This window comes from Vipera berus (assembly GCF_964194415.1).
Source record: "Vipera berus genome assembly, chromosome: 1".
NCBI classification, from domain to species: Eukaryota; Metazoa; Chordata; class Lepidosauria; order Squamata; family Viperidae; genus Vipera; species Vipera berus.
The window spans coordinates 262806286-262823294 of record NC_138202.1 but is presented as its reverse complement, the minus strand read 5'-3'; the positions used below and the strand labels follow the sequence as shown (position 1 = coordinate 262823294).

The following is a 17009-nucleotide window of genomic DNA, read 5'->3' as shown; positions in this document are numbered from 1 at the left end:
ACGCCTTGCAGATAAAACACATATACAAACAGAACTACACACCCTGACAGACATATTGACAGCAAACAAGTTCCAAAAAAACAAAATCACCAATATGATTCAGCAGGGGACTCCGAAACAGAAAAACATCCAAGAAGAAGAACAGAACAACGGACGAGCCATCTTGCCCTACATAAAAGGAACAACCGACAAAATCAGTAAAGTACTACGCAAACATAACATCAAAACCGCATTTAACACTGACAGAAAGATATCAACCATCCTGAGAAATCCCAAAGACAAAATAGAACTGGAAAACCAGGGCATATACCAAATCCCATGCGCCTCCTGTCCAGCAACATACATCGGACAGACTAACAGAAGAATAGAGGTACGTGTAGAAGAACATAAGAACTCAGTACAGAAGAAAGATCACACATCTTCACTAGTACAACACATAAACACTACGGGACACAACATCAATTTTGAAGGTACAAAAACAATCGCCAAAATAGAACATCTCAATAGCAGAATAATCAGAGAAGCCATTGAAATAGAAAAACACCCAGACAGTATGAACAAGCGAGACGACACCTCCCGCCTACATGACATTTGGAAACCAGCATTGATAGAGAAACGAATTTCAGCAAACAAGGATTTAAAAAACCAACAAACAACCCCAAATGCCACCAGCCCCAGCAAGACTCATCCACACCCAGAACAAAAACTCCCCCACACAGAAGACAGAACAAGTCAAGCAAAAGTGCCATCACCCAAGCAGAAGAACGCACACACGAACCTGACTGACCCATACCAGAGATACATAGCAGGTCCTCGAACTCGGAGCCAAACCAAAGCTCTGGAGGCCACTACACAGCCCACTCCTCAGGACACCAAATCACAACACTCAGGATATTACAACACAACAAAAAACCCCACCCATTCAGAACACACCCCACCCAATCAGAAGACAGCCACGCCTCCAACCAATCAGAAGACAACCACGCATCCACCCAATCAGAAGACAGCCACGCCTCCACTCAATCAGAAGACAACCACGCCTCCACCCAATCGGAGGACACCCCCACCCAATCAGAAAGCAGCCACGCCTCCACCCAGTCAGAACACAGCCCCACCGGCAGTTGGAAGGAAAGGAACAGCCAGACCACGCATTGCTCCTGGAAGCAGCAGGAGGAACACTCCGGCCTGATGATGACGGATGGGATTTCGTCGAAACGTCGCCACAACTTTCTGAAGATGAAAGGAACGCGGGAAGAAACCCGAGACTCTAGATCTACACATACAGACACCCGCGAGAATCTACGAAAACATATATATATATATATATATATATATATATATATATATATATATATATATATATATATATATATATATATATATATATATATATATATATATATATATATATATATATATATATATATATATATATGGAGGTTCCAGTTATATTTTTCCTGTATAACATTATGCATGTAGAGTAAGATGACAGAAGTGACATTTCTACTAAAAGTGAAAACTGAAAAGAATAAATGTGCTTTATGCTTTTCATGTCCTTTACGATCACCAATATCAGTAGCTGTTTAATAAAAGAAGAAAAGAAATATATCATTGCTGTCACATCCAAGGAAATATTACAACTCGGTCTGACAAGATTATTTTACATCTTATTTTTTTCCTCCAACTTATAACAAAATAGCATGACAAATTAACATGTGAAGAATGCAGTCCATTATAGCTTTATTACTACAAATGGTAATATTTGAAATATTTTTATATTTTGTTTACAATTTTGTGTTTTAAAAGTCTGTCTTACAGTACAAGACTACAAAATCAAATATTTATTAGCTGAAAGTTTATTTATTTGAAATGTAATTTAGGATCAGAAGTTTAAAGAGGTATAAACAGTAGACTACTTACACATTAAAAATATCCTCTGGATAATAAGGTTTTGTTTTTTAAAGGTTTGTAGAAATACATGACGACTATAAGTTAAGTTTATGTTTATGGCACCTTATATAATTATTACACAAAGAAGCAATATTTTATAAATATTTAAACTATTTCAGTCACTGATCTTGATTTTACTAACACGTCTACTAAATTTCATCAAATACTACAATGAATTGAGATTTATTTCTAAGACATTATTTAATGCAAAAAAATGAAAATATAAAACACAAATATCTAAACTGCATCACGTATAAGAGTCTGTGAATGTCAATGAACTTAAGAACTCCTCTTTCCTTTAGCCTCGACTCTTCTTTAAAATTATCTGGAAAGAAAAACATATAGATACAAAAACTTATTATTTCATTTAAAATTAGTCATATATGTAATATGAAATGCTTTAGATGGTTTTCATTTGTTTCCAAATGCCTTTCATCTAAACAGTGTATTATTATAATGATCACTCTAGTAAGAGAGTGATTTTGTACCTACGTAAACAAGGCTTTTGTATCAGTTGTGTCCTTTCACTTCTTTAAGTCAGCAGTGCAAATACAATTTAGGATTTATCAATACCTAGTAGAAAAGTACTTATGTAGGAGGTCCAGAATGAGGTAAGTGTTACATTCCATATTGCTTTGAAAGAGGGAATGGTGTGGGGTCTTCTAAAGAGAACCATAACTATTGTGAATATTACTTTACTGCAAATTTCCCATTGGATAAAATAGTGGCTATCATATGTTTCTGGATGATACAGATTACCTGATTCAATTCATTCAAAGTTCAAGCTTGATTTTGGCAATGAAACTGCTTTGGTTGGCCTAAACTGACTTGCTTTGGGGGTGAGGGAGGGAGAGTTCATTTTCTTTAATCTTATAGCAGATTTTTATACTGCCGTCTGGCTGAGTCAATCTTTTTGGACAGAGTGAGAGGATGCCCCTTAGTAGTTCTGCTCCTACCTCCAGGTTTGGCCTTAGCAGGCTTCAGCTTGGCTTAGCAGTCATGGGATCCTGCATTTTGTTACCTTTGTTTATATTCTATACCAAGGGTAGGCAACCTTGGCTCTTTTATGACTTGTGGACTTCAATACCCAGAATTCCTGAACCAGCCAGGCTGACTCAGGAATGCTGGGAGTTGAAGTCCACAAGTCATAAAAGGGCCAAGGTTGCTTACCCCTGTTCTATACAAAGGTATCAAGTGAGGCCATCAGGGGCTTGTGGTTGAGTAACATTATAGAGTTTTATTTCTCCCATTATTAAAGGAGAAGTAAAGTAAGGCAGTGCAGGTACCAAAGAAGTGTTGGCCAAAAGACAAAACTCGTTAAGACATATGGATTGGTAGCTCACAGATCCAGCTATTAGATAGGTATCTAACATTCATTGGAGCCACACTCCTTATGAAGGAACAGGTAGAGAACCTCTGTGGATTCATCGTTATCTTTTGAGGCCTAGATGGCATAGGTGACCATGTCTTTAGCCAGCAATGCCACGTCCAGCGGCCCTGAATTTTTTGGACAGGGATGGCCGGTCACGGCAGCCCACTCTTTAGGAATCTTCCATTTAGATTACCACAAAGTTATTTCTGTGAGAGTTAAAATATCCTTGTGATGAATATTCCTTTTACCATATTAATTTAATTATATTTTAGCACACACAATTATAGTAAAAGGCAGTTACATTTAATCCAATTTGCTGATTTTTCTTTTAGTAATGATACCCTAATTCAAATACTCATGTTCTAACATAAATTTATAATATAATTATACAACACTATATAATTCTCACTGTAATAAAGTTTTAACAAAAATCTTCTTTATAAATGGTAGTTTTATCTGAATACTATCTTAGACTTTAACACAATTGTATGCAGCTTTAACGTTATAGTATGCAAAGTAAGATTAAAAAAAGAATTTAACTATGATTACCTTTGCGGAAGAGACAACATGTTCATATTTAATTATTTTACTCTTTTCTTCAATAGCCTTGGTCCTGGCTTCTTCTGCTAACCGAAACAGGAACAGCAAGAAGTTCAAATGCACCTTTTAAAGACAAATACAATATATATATATATATATATATATATATATATATATATATATATATATATATATATATATATGCATTTCCTTTCAAGTAAACAATGTACAACAGCATTTTACATTAGTTATGGATAATCCTGATCGAACAGATCCAATCCAATCTATACTATCAGTCTTGCCCCAATCCTTCTGGCCTTTTATGAGATCTTAAAGGTTTGTCATCAAGCCTCGGGTCCTGATGGAATGGACAAGCCTGTTTCTTGGTTGTGTTAACTATGATTATTATTATTGTTTTTGTTGTGATTTTTTTTTCTTGGTTGCCTTTTTATTTATGTTATTTATAATTTTTGCTATGTTTTATTCTGTTTTTATTTTATTAAAATTTATTATAATTTTGTTATGTAATTTGTATTTTTAATTGTTAGGCACCTAAAGCCATATGCTTAAGATAGGCAGCCATAGAAATTTAATAAACAATTTCCTTTTCTTAGCCAGGTTTCAAAGAGACTGAAATACATAACACACATAAATACATTCACACACATTCACACCATATATTTATAGCTCTACGTATAGAAAAGGTAGAAGTATAGAGGTAGAGGTAAAGATATGGAGGCAACCAATTTCAAATCTTCCAGAGTAACTGCCATTCATATCCTGAACTTTGAGAGGTATTAATTTAGCCAAGGAACACTAAGGGGATGACATAAAGCAGAGGGCTCAACTTATTCTCCAAACCATCTGAAGGCAGAACAAGAAGCAATGAAAGGAAACTAATTAAGGAGAGAACCAACCTAGAAATGAGAAATTTCCTGAGAGTTAGAACAATTAATCAGTGGAACAGCTTGCCTTCAGAAGTTGTGGGTGCTCCATTACTGGAGGTTTTTAAGAAGAGATTGGACAGCCATTTGTCTGAAATGGTATAGGTCTTGTGCTTAACCAGGAGTTTGGACTGGAAGACCTCCAAGGTCCCTTCCAACTCTGTTATTCTGTTAAAAATGTTTTAAAAAAGAGTGACATCTACACATACAGGTAGTGCTTAACGTATAGCCATTCATTTAGTGATCATTGGAAGTTACAACAGCATTGAAAAAAGTAACCTATGACTGTTTTTCTGGCAGCATCTACATGGTCACATGATCAAAATTTGAATGCTTGGCAATCGGTCTGTATTTAAGATGGCTGCAGTGTCCTGAGGTCATGTGATCACCTTTTACAAACTTCAAGCAAAGTCAGTGGGGAAGGCAGATTCATTTAACAAGCATGTTACTAACTTAACTGCAGTGATTCACCACACAACTGTGGCAAGAAAGGTTAAAAAATGGGGCAAAATTCACTTAACTGTCTTAATTAGCAAATGAAACTTCGGGCTAAATTGTGGTTGTAAGTAAAAAACTACTTGCATACTGTACATCAGAAGCTGGCCCACCCCAGCTCCAGCAAGGGGAAAAAAGTCATGATACGTCGTGACACGTCACGTGACGCAGATTTGACACCCCTGCTGTATATAGTCTTGACTTTTAGAGATCAATTTTGATTCATTGTTCCTGTAAAATCCAAAGATCTGGTGAATTACTGCTGTTTAAAAACCAGATCCTTCAGTCAGAATGACTTCTATTTTGTCACCTAAAGTGTTCAGCCTGATGTTTCACTAATCATAACCACGCCAAATATTGTACAGTATTGAATCAAGACTTTTGTCATTTAATTTAAAGCACTGCGATCAATAGGATTTACTTCTAAGAATATGCAGGATATTCACACTATAAGTGAATCATATTATTACCTTAGTGAGGATATTATTTTTATATAAAAACCCCTAATCTTCTAAAGTTCTACATTTCTTTTACTAGTTTCAGTAGATATCTGATATAAATCAATCTTTTGCTCCACATAAACTTATTATTGCAAGCCTGCACAATTTCTGAACCAAGCTTTGTACAGCCTATCAGCTATGTATCATAGTACATCAAGCTTTAACCTGTTTGTAACTATCTATACACATTAAAGATTATTGGATTGCAGGTGATTTGCAACTCTTAAGAGAGGTGAGTGACTATGGTTTACATTTTTGTGGTCAGACATTTATCAGATTTCTAGAGATGGTGATTAATTTGATTATCCAAAGGTTGTGGAAGAGTGAGTTACTGTAGTCATTAGTGCAGGGGTCTTCAAACTTGGCCCTTTTATGATTTGTGGACTTCAACTCCCAGAATTCCTCAGCCAGCATGCCTGGCTGAGGAATTCTGGGAGTTGAAATCCACAAGTCATAAAAGGGCCAAGTTTGAAGACCCCTGCATTAGTGCAAAAAACAAAATAGATAGCACTCATCAGTGTCCATTCCTAAACACTGATGCCAAAATCATTATGTCACAATAGAAACACAACTCTTTCTTCTGCACTGCAGCAACATCCCACAGTTTATAATATTATGCAAGGCCTAGAAAAAAAATCATTACAAAATTTTCCTTCTATCAAAATGTAGGTCTTGCCATTTAAACTGATTGTCAACAGAACAGGAAAAAAAATCTAAGTTCTGTGTTCAAAAGCGACAACTGGTAAGAAAGTATATTGGCATGGGAGGACTTGAGAGAAAGGGGGAGGGCAGAACTACCTTTTCTAAACAACAGTCAGAGAAGCTTCTGACAACTTTTACAGCCTTTAACACTGATGCAGAGGGTTGAGCTCTCTTTCGGTCCTCTGCCATGTGCACACACACGACACATGCAATCCCTGGTTAAGTACTGTTTACCTGGCTAGCATCGCATATATGTACAAAGATGATTTACAGAATACGTTGTCACTACAGGCCAGTCACAAGCTTAAACGAAAGGAACCACCCACAAGGAGGGGGGAGAAAAATGGAATTCCGACGTTCAGGCAATGCACTTTCATAAATGAGTAAATGGGAAGCGCAGGAAGCAGTTTTCCAGTGAGCTTCCCTAAAAGTTACCAACTGGGCCTCTATGGGAAGCAAGTCGCCGAACTGTCGCCTCCCAAATCCGTCCTGTCCCGACACACCCTCTCGCTGCCGTCGCAGAGCAGGACACGGGTGTGCAAAGGAGCTCCGCAAGACTAAAGGGAGGCAGAAGCCCACTTCCCTCTTTTCCAGCTTCCCTCCCAATTCTCCCTCACCAGTAAGTCGGCGTTGCCGCCCAAACGGAGCTGGGGCTTGTGCTTCTTCACCAGCTTCTTCAGGGTGCTTCGAGGCACGGTGCGCTTCATCGCGGCGGCGCGGAAACTCTTTCTTGAAATCAATGTCGGAGTCCAAATCAGCGAATTTCCGGACAGCTGCTCACCCCAAAAACACTTCCCGAGCGAATTAAAGCGCGCTTGCGCCGCTTAAGTTCAAATCTGCCGCCGTGCGCCATTACGTCACAGGAGCAGCTGACGCATCAAACCCGCCTACTTTCTCCTTGGAGTGATTGGTGGAAGGAAGTGCCTTTTTGTTTTCTTCATGCGGCGGGGCTATTGAGAGAAGACGCTGAGCCAGCGCGCTCTCTCTCCATCCTGCAGATATCTTCGTTAATATCCAGCGCGACGTATAATTTGCTCTCCTCTCCAAATGCTCGCATAAGGGAAGACGGTCTTTTTTACAACTGACTTAAGTAGGGCTTGAATGGCCCGTGAACGTGTCTTAATCGGTTACGAATTTATTTTAAAAGTTTCAAATTTATGTGCAGATCTCTGCTTAGCTTAAAAATTGGTAAGGGAATCTTGCCCGCGAAGGATTATGCCGTGATCGGAAAGGTTTCTAGGGATACCCTCAACTCTTGTGATCACAAATGTGACTCTTCCAACTGAACAACTTTGGCTTTTGGGGAGTCATCAAATGAAGCGTCATGTTTTTAACTTTTTCACTAATTTTATCGGTGAAATATAACAAAGAATCAGTAATATATGAAAGTAAACCACATACACTGCATTGCTGAAAAAACAGCATAAGAGAAGGAAAAAAAATAAGATACATATGATACCAATTTAAAACTTGTTCAACACAAGCTTATTATTAAATCTAGATCACAGAGGAACAGATTGTTTCACCTTCCCATTTTTAGAATATCATATTTTAAAAATTGATCAACACATCCTGCCTAAATTTCTGTTTTTATTTCAAATGATACCGATTCTTAAGAAAGATTCCAACTTGGAGGAATGGCAGAGAGGTATCAACAAATTTGTTTGGGCAGGGAAAAGACCACGAGTTAAACTTAAGATTATGCAGGATACTCGTGAAAGAGGTGGTCTTAAAATGCCTAATCTTAAATTATATTATGAAGCTGCTGCGTTAGTAGGTATAAGTGATTGGATTAATTTGACACAAGACAGATTATTAAATCTTGAGGGCCACGACTTGTTGTTTGGTTGGCATGCATATTTGTTGTATGATAAGAAGGTAGATAATGTGTTTAGAGTGCATATTTTAAGACAGGCATTGCTGAGAGTTTGGAAGAAGTACAGACATAAGCTAGACTGCAAGATACCATTGTGGGCAATTCCAAAACACGCAATAGAAAATATACATGCTGGTTTCAAACATGATGTGACTACCTACAAGGAGATTCTAAACTTGGAAAGAAATGTTTGGTGTTTGAAACCATATAGTCTCTTGCGAGATGAGAAGATTGTTCAGAATTGGTTTCAATATACTCAGCTACGAGCCAGGTGGAAAGAAGATCAGAAAAATGGTTTTACAATGACTGATGAAAATCTGATAAAGCAAATCAGAAATCAGGGTCCAGCACATATTAAACGGATATATCTTGCATTGATAGAGATTGACTCAGAAACAGAACTTGTTAAGGATTGTATGATAAAATGGGCCCAAAATATTCAAGAAGTTATTACAATGGACATGTGGGAAAAGATTTGGGTGAGGAATGTAAAATTTACACAAGCTCAAAATCTAAGAGAGAACTTTTATAAAATGTTTTATAGATGGCATTTAGATCCTAAAAAGTTGGCAAGTATGTATCCGAATTATCAACCAAAATGTTGGAGGTGTGGTGATGAAGATGCAACATATTTTCATGTATGGTGGACTTGTAAAAAGGTTAAGGCCTTTTGGATAAAAATTTGGTGGAATATGCAGAAGATTTTCAAGCAAAGGATAAAGTTTTGTCCGCAACTCTTCTTGCTGGGAATAATTACAGATGCTACGGTTGTGGACACTAAGTTGATGTTGAATTTAATCACGGCAGCAAGACTTTTAATAGGTCAGTATTGGAAGAAAGAGGAACTGCCGACTATAGAAGAATGGACTTTAAAGGTTTCCGACCTGGCAGAGATGGCAAAGATTTCGGCTTACTTGAAAGATCACTCGCAAGAACGTTATTTTATGGAATGGAGAAAATGGGTTGAGTACATTCAGAACAAATATAGGGTTAAGAAGTTTCATGTAGCATTTGAATAAGTCTTCCTTCGTTTTTTCTCTCTTTATTTCCTTTTTTTTCTTTCTTTTTTCTTTTCTATATATATTTGATATTATTAAGATTTGTATTATCCTGTATAAGCTAGAGAGTGATGGATTTTAGAGTTTATGGTTGTTAGTATATGGTTGCTTATGATTGGTTTTTTTTTCTATACCTTGTATTTAGCTCTGGGAAGTCGGGGGGGGGAGGGGGGAGGGGGAGGGAGGGAGGGAGAGGGGAGGGGGAGGGGGGACTGTTAAAGATAAACTGTATGTTAAAACTTTTCAATAAAAAAAAATGATCAACACATATCTAAATCCATTACAGCCGTGTCCTCACTTTCACAAAGAGTTCTCATAGGCTGGCTCAAATTTGCAATTATTTACCTGGAAATATGTTTATTTATTCATTCATTCATTAAATTTTGTTATAGCCACCCAATTTCAATGGTGTAAGGCTCAGAGGTGAGAGGAGGGTGTTTCCCAATGCTCTCCACAATCTTTCCACCATAAATGTGATTTGTCAGTCAGATGAGATGTGTATGGAGATAAATGCAGGACTCTCCAAAAATAGCACTATACCTATGTACAAAACTAGTTTGAATGAAAGATGATAGAGCAAGAGCATCTCCATGACAGTGACCTGTCCCTTGGGCAACCTAAAAAATGGCTAAACCCTACTTCTTGGGAACCTGCCTGCAGTTGCTCAATACCATCTTACCTCAATCCCACCGTCAAGAAAGGCTAGTCCCAAAGAGCAGGAAGAAGAACCAGCTAACATCAGGAATGGGTCTCTCCAGAAGTTCTAAAGTAGGAGGTGGTCTTCTCTTGGCCATCCTAGGCCCAAACTTTAAGCAATAGCTTGTATCACACTCATAAACAAATTGGATATATATTTTAATTGTAACCATGAGCCACATGCTATAGACTTTAAACAACATAATTCAGTTCATACAGGAAATCCAGCTGCAGTATGTCCACAGATAGCTGTCCAGCTTCTCATTGAACACCTTTTATTAAAACCCAGCATACACTAAAATAAGGACTTGTGCTAAGAGGCTTGTCTTTTTGTCCTACCAGGGATCAAGCATCACTTTTCATCTTAAAATTAAAATTGAATGTGTTGTATTAGCAGTGTTTCTATGTTTGTTTTAGCAGTGTTTCTATGTTTATTTTCCTAGAGTTAATGTGTGCCTATAAAAGACCTCCATAATCTTTCAGCTAGCACAGTCAAAACGTATTACCTAATTCTGCAATATGTATAATGATATATTGCAAGTTTATTGCCTCTGGATACTACATTACTAATGTACAGTAAGTTGCTGTTTACATATGTAAAGTTTGGCATATTTATAGAAAAATTAGCATTGAAAATGAGGCAAATATTTTGCATATGGTACTTTAAATTTGACATTTTGTATTCAAGAGTAAAATAATTGATGTTTATCCAAGTATTAATAATTAGTAGAAATTTTGAAGCATATTTTTCCAGCACTATTCAAACAGAACAATATAGCAAAAACTACCCCATAAACATATAGATGATCAGTTTGATTATTTCAGTTTCGTAATTACATGATGATTATTTTCCATTTTTTCATATATTTGGATAAAGAATATTTGTACAGTGTTATAGCTTTATCTAGAAATGAAAAACAAAACAAATGTAAACAGGTTAATATTCCTTTGTGAGATATATGTCTATGTAAAATATTTGGGGAATAAAGGAACATTTGCCCCAAAGTGCTATATAGATATATTATTATTTACATAACAATGTGAAATCACAGCTGTCTGTTCTTCAGCTGGTGTTGGCTTTCATACACATTGAGTTCTTCCCAAGAAACTAGGATGCTGTAATTTATCGGCATAAAATATGTGCAGATTCAAGCAGTGTGACCTTTGGTAATTGACAGATGGAAATGTTGTATGCATAGATTTTCTAAGTGGTATCCAAGATTTTTTGCTATGGCACCCAATGTGTTGATAATCACTAGTTCCACCATGACCGATTTATGCCATAATCTTTCAGTTCTGATTTTTAGATCTTGATACTTTGTGATCTTCTCCAATTCTTTGTCTTGTATTAAGCTGTCCCTGGCTATTCCCAGATCAATTACATTAATAATATTATTATTAATTATTGTATTCTACTTGTTTTTATTTATTTTATTTTATTTATTTATTATTGGGACTTATATGCCGCCCTATCTCCCGAAGGACTCAGGGCGGCTAACAACAATAACATATAATAAATACAGAAGTTAAGATAAAATTAAAATTAAAGGCCTCTGTACAATAAATTAAAATTAAAATAAAAATAAATTAAAAATTAGAGTTAAAAATTAAAAACATAATTAAAATCCCTTTCAGTCCAGGTCAGCCAGGTGGAAAAGGAGTGTTTTGAGGCCACGGCGAAAGGACTGGAGATCTTGGGCCATCCGAACCTCATGGGGGAGCTGGTTCCACAGGACTGGCGCTCCCACAGAGAAGGCCCTCCCCCTGGGGGTCATCAGCCGACATTGTCTAGCCGACGGTACCCTGAGGAGGCCTTCTCTGTGTGAGCGTACTGGGCGATGGGAATTCGTTCCTGGCAGCAGATGGTCCTGCAAGTATCCCGGTCCTAAGCCATGTAAGGCTTTAAAGGTAAGTACCAGCATCTTAAATCTCACCCGGAGGGCAACCAGTAACCAATGCAGCTCACGCAGGAGGGGTGTAATATGGGAGTATCGGGGTGCTCCCATCACTACCCGTGCAGCTGCATTCTGCACCAGCTGAAGCCTCCGGGTGGTCTTTAAGGGCAGCCCCATGTAGAGAGCATTGCAGTAATTTATACGGGAGGTAACGAGTGCGTGGGTGACTGTGCGTAGGGCATCTCGGTCCAGAAAGGGGCGTAACTGGCGTACCAGGCGAATCTGGGCAAATGCCCCCCTAGCCACGACTCCAATATGATCTTCAAAACTGAGTCGTGAATCCAGGAGGACGCCCAGATTGCGTGCTCTATCAACGGGAGGTAACATCTCTCCTCCTATAACCAAGGATGGAACCTCTTGGACTAAACGAGATGCCGGTACGTAAAGCCACTCAGTCTTGGCCGGGTTGAGCCGGAGCCTGTTCTTTCCCATCCAAATCTGTACCGCTTCCAGGCAACGGGACATCACATCGAGGGCATCACTCGGTTGGTTCAGGGTGGAGATGAAAAGCTGGGTATCATCAGCATATATATTTTATATATAACTCAAGGTTGTGAACATACCTAACACTACTGCTTCCTATTTTTCTCCACAACAGCAACCCTGTGAGGTGTATTGGGCTAAAAGTGTGACTGGCCTAAAGGTACCCAGCTGGCTTTCATGCCTAAGGGAGGCCTACAACTTACGGTACCTCAGTTTCTTTGGCCAGCATCTTAAGCACTACACCAAACTGACTATATAAAGAAGTAATAAATATTGCTACATTTATATGTGCATAAATATTATATATGTATTGAAGTACATATTCTGCACATACATTTCAATTATTTTAATTGAAACTTTAATTAAACTCTAATTGACACTTGACAACTGAGAGGGAGAGAAAAAACAGTCTATTTGTTTTCCATTCCTTTACAGATTTGTCATCTCACTCCCCAAACAATGGAATTTATAAAGACCTAAAATGATAGGCAGATATTTAACCCAATTCTGCTTTTCATTATAATGTAGTTTTTAAGGAGTCTTTACAAGCTTATTTATTTATTCTAGAAGAAGGGCCTCACTCTTTTTCACCCATTCAATGAAGTATGTAACAACAATCACAAATGTATCAATAGTAAAAACCATTCAGTGGGCAAAACATTTGCTCCAGAACATATAAAGGTTGAAATGAGCAGAGCTGAAGAGGAAAGGGGCTAAAAGAACATAAAAGCAAAGCAGCTTGTAAATTAAGTGAGCAAGCAGAAATTCTTGCAGTCCATAGATCAGAAATAAAATACCGAATGTAGTATATTTGGACTCATGACAACCAATATTTTCTTGCAATCAGAGATTTTGTAAAACATATTTTGCTTTCATGAGTTTCTACTTCCCAATTTAAAATGTATAGCTGACAGTTTCACCAAAACGTATAGGAAACTGTGACATGGAGAATATAGTTCATTCCTCACCCCAAAACACAATATGAAGAGAATAATCAACAGCAGACACAAAACAAGATATATAACCCCTCTGACATATAAAATGATTCATAGATATTAAAAGTTAATATAAATTTTTATAACTGCAGTTGCAAGGAAAATTACATGATGTATATCACTTTGTATACTTTGAATTCAAACTAAATTTAATTAGGGTGGCCCCAAACAATGTCTCAGCCAGTAAGAAAGTCTATAGAGAAATTGGTATTTCTGAATGGACCAGCATTAATAGCATCCAGAACATGTGATGTTGCTTCTAATTGTCAACGCTAATTAGGATAATTAGTCTAGTCAAAAGTAAGAAAAATATTGTGCAAGTCTGACCATAATCTTATTTTGTGAAAGTCCTTGTGAAAAATAAACATCTTATTACTTGAAAACATTGTTTCTTTGCAAGAATTTTCAGCTGCAAAGAATTCTGACACCTATTCTGTGGAAAAGAGTCCTCATAAGGCTGGGAAAAAGAAACCCACGTGTAACATAAGAGTCTTTCCACAAGCACTTGTTTAATTTAAGTGCCAAGAATCCTAAATTCAAACAAAACTTTTTCAGGTAAATCACCAAATGTCTGAATGAACTTAAGATAGCAATATATTTAACAGGAACTATAGTAAACGCAAAAGGGACACGGTGGCTCAGAGGGTTAAGACACTGAGCTTTTCAATCAGAAGATTGGCAGTTTGGCGGGTCGAATCCCGAGTGCTGCGTAACAGAGTGAGCGCCTGTTACTCGTCCCAGCTTCTGCCAACCTAGCAGTTCAAAAGCATGTAAAAATGCAAGTAGAAAAATAGGGACCACTACGGTGGGAAGGTAAGAGTGTTCCGTGCTCCTTTGGCGTCTAGTCATGCTGGCCACATGACCACGGAGACGTCCTCGGACAAACGCTGGCTCTTCGGCTTTGAAACGGAGATGAGCACCGGCCCCTAGAGTTGGAAACGACTAGCACGCATGTGCGGGGGAACCTTTACCTTTTATAGTAAATGCACCTAAATTCAAAGACAAGTCAATTAAAGCAACACTCATCACAATGATGAAATAGCAATTAGGAGTAAATTTTATGGATGGCAGTGATCCTTGAAATCTTACTCTCCAAGCTAATTGTATAAGCCAAGGATGACAGCAAAAAATCAGTTGTTCTTCTAATTCCTTCCATCTCTGTTGCTGTGAACACTTCTGCATCTATATGGCAATTACATAAACCTTGCCATATTAAATCTAGAAGCTTTTTCATCTACTAGTGGAGCAAGAAGAAACTGTAAATTATTATCTTCCAACACAGTGGGATACTGGAGGCATAATGCAATTATGTTTTATGTTCTTCCTATTATTATCATGTTCAGAAGAGCTCTTGGAAGAACACAGTCTAAGAACTCTGCTATTTATTTCTGGATTCTCAGCCTAAATTAAATCCAGATGGTTCAAACAAACCATGCTACATTTTGTGGAGGAAAAGCTAAAAAAATGGTGGTTCATCAGTCAGTCTAATCTAAGCCTGGTGTGAGAAAGTGTGAGAATGTAATGTAATGATTTAAATAATGTGTGAAGTTTGTATATTTCAGATCTGAAAGAATGCAGGACTATCACAGAATATGTTGTCACATATCCAATGTTTTCAGCTATTGCCATAAGAAGATTGCCTGCAAAATGATTAACTCTAAACCTTCCTTGTATTTGTCACAATAAATTATAGTTTTTTCAGTGTTAAGTAATCCAACAACTTGACAAAATGTTGAAAGAAAAACAATACATGGTTGAATCTATTCTGCATGATAGGCACCAAACTACAATTTATGTTTTAACATGAAAGCAAGCTAGAAACCAAAAATGCTACACAAATATTCTAATAATTGCCATTAGAGTAGCTAAGTGCAGATTAGACTATTCCAGCAACTGTGGCGCTCTCTATAGGAAAATAAGGATTGTAGCAGATGATAGCAATTGTGCATTTCCATTTGCAAGTTATTTATTTTATTTAAAGATTACGATCAATTATCAGAAATTTCACTTAAAAGTTTTTGGGTTGGTTATTGAACAGAATATTTTACATTTATTCCAAGAGATCAAAATCAATATTACCTACGGCAACACCTGCGGCCAGCGTCAACTTCCCTCCGTCCAGTGCGCTCCCACAGAGACGGCCTCCTCAGGGTGCCGCCGATCAAAGAATGCTGATTGGTGGCCCCCAGGGGGAGGGCGTTCTCTGTGGGCGCGCCAGACCTCTGGAACCGCTTACCGGTTGAGCTCCGGATGGCCCCCGACCTTCGCTCCTTCCGGCGCGATCTCAAAACTTTCTTTTACGAACAAGCTGGCCTGGTCTGACGGGATGGGGTTGGGCTTTTATAAATGGTTTTTATTAATAGTTTTAATTTTAATATGTATTAATTTTATGGGCATAAGGTTTAATGGTTTTTTAATTTTTGTATTCTATTTTTACTGTGTATTGCCCTGTTCACCGCCCTGAGTCCTTCGGGAGAAGGGCGGTATACAAATTAAATTATTAAATTAAATTAAATTAAATATAAAATTACATTTATCTGAAATACTCTAAATACGTAAATCTATGTAGTGAGATATATGGAGCAACTCAAGGCTCTGAATTCCTATACCATATTTTCTGGCGTATAAGACGACTTTTTAACCCATGAAAATCATCTCAAAAGTTGGGGGGTCGTCTTATATGCCCAGTCGTCTTATACGCCAGAAAATCAGCGAGCCCAGGAAGGCATGCCCTCCCCTCTCACTGTGGAGGAAGCAGGGCAGGCTGGCGTCTGGCGGGAGCCAGCAGGGCAGTCCTGCGCACACGCACGCTCCCCGGCTGTTAAGGAACACTCCTTAGCAGCCGGGGAGTGCGCGCGTGTGCAGGACTGCCCTGCCGGCTCCCGCCTGACGCTCTTCCCTCTTGAGGCAGCATCGCTCCCCGGCTCCTAAGGAGTCCTCGGGGATGCTGCCTCAAGAGGGAAGAACGTCGGGCGGGAGCCGGCAGGGCAGTCCTGCACACGCGCAGCTCCCGCCAGACGCCAGCCTGCCCTGCTTCCTCCACAGTGAGAGGGTAGGGTGTGCCTTCCCGGGCTCGCTGATTTTCTGGCATATAAGACGAAAAATCTTGAAAATCATCTCAAAAGTTGGGGGGGTCGTCTTATACGCCCAGTCGTCTTATACGCCAGAAAATACGGTAATCACTTTTTGTTTTTATGGGTCCAAGTGACCTAAAGGGATATTTCTGATGCATTTATTTATAAAATAATTTGGGTCTTAGGTAATACTTTCTTTAGGTACTTCAATTTTTAATTTGTTTAGGATACAAATGTAATGAGATGGGAAGTAGTGTTAAAAGAGAGATATTTGCCAGGTGCAGGTCGTAATAATTTTATGGGTTAAAAAAACCACATATATTTCAGTCCTGATTCAATGAAAGGTCTATTAAGAGTTACCAGAAATAT

The 17009-nt window shown here is 38.1% G+C and overlaps 1 protein-coding gene across 1 annotated transcript; it reads right to left on the bottom strand.

Moving 5' to 3' along the window:
* Positions 1-1613: 1613 nt before the first annotated feature.
* Positions 1614-7243, bottom strand: CENPW (centromere protein W). The gene is made up of 3 exons (XM_081315270.1): positions 7121-7243; positions 3872-3985; positions 1614-2275 (listed from the first exon to the last, which is right to left on the bottom strand). Exons 1-3 carry the CDS (start codon positions 7208-7210, stop codon positions 2249-2251), a joined length of 231 nt encoding a protein of 76 aa, XP_081171396.1. The 5' UTR covers positions 7211-7243; the 3' UTR covers positions 1614-2248.
* Positions 7244-17009: the final 9766 nt, after the last annotated feature.

What these genes read in the sequence shown, in the direction of transcription:
- CENPW (XM_081315270.1), bottom strand. Translation starts at nt 7,210, where the DNA reads ATGAAGCGCACCGTGCCTCGAAGCACCCTGAAGAAGCTGGTGAAGAAG. An exon ending in GCGGCAACGCCGACTTACTG is followed by an intron (nt 3,986 to 7,120) that starts GTGAGGGAGAAT and finishes TGTCTTTAAAAG; the next exon opens with GTGCATTTGAACTTCTTGCT. An exon ending in ATGTTGTCTCTTCCGCAAAG is followed by an intron (nt 2,276 to 3,871) that starts GTAATCATAGTT and finishes TTTTCTTTCCAG; the next exon opens with ATAATTTTAAAGAAGAGTCG.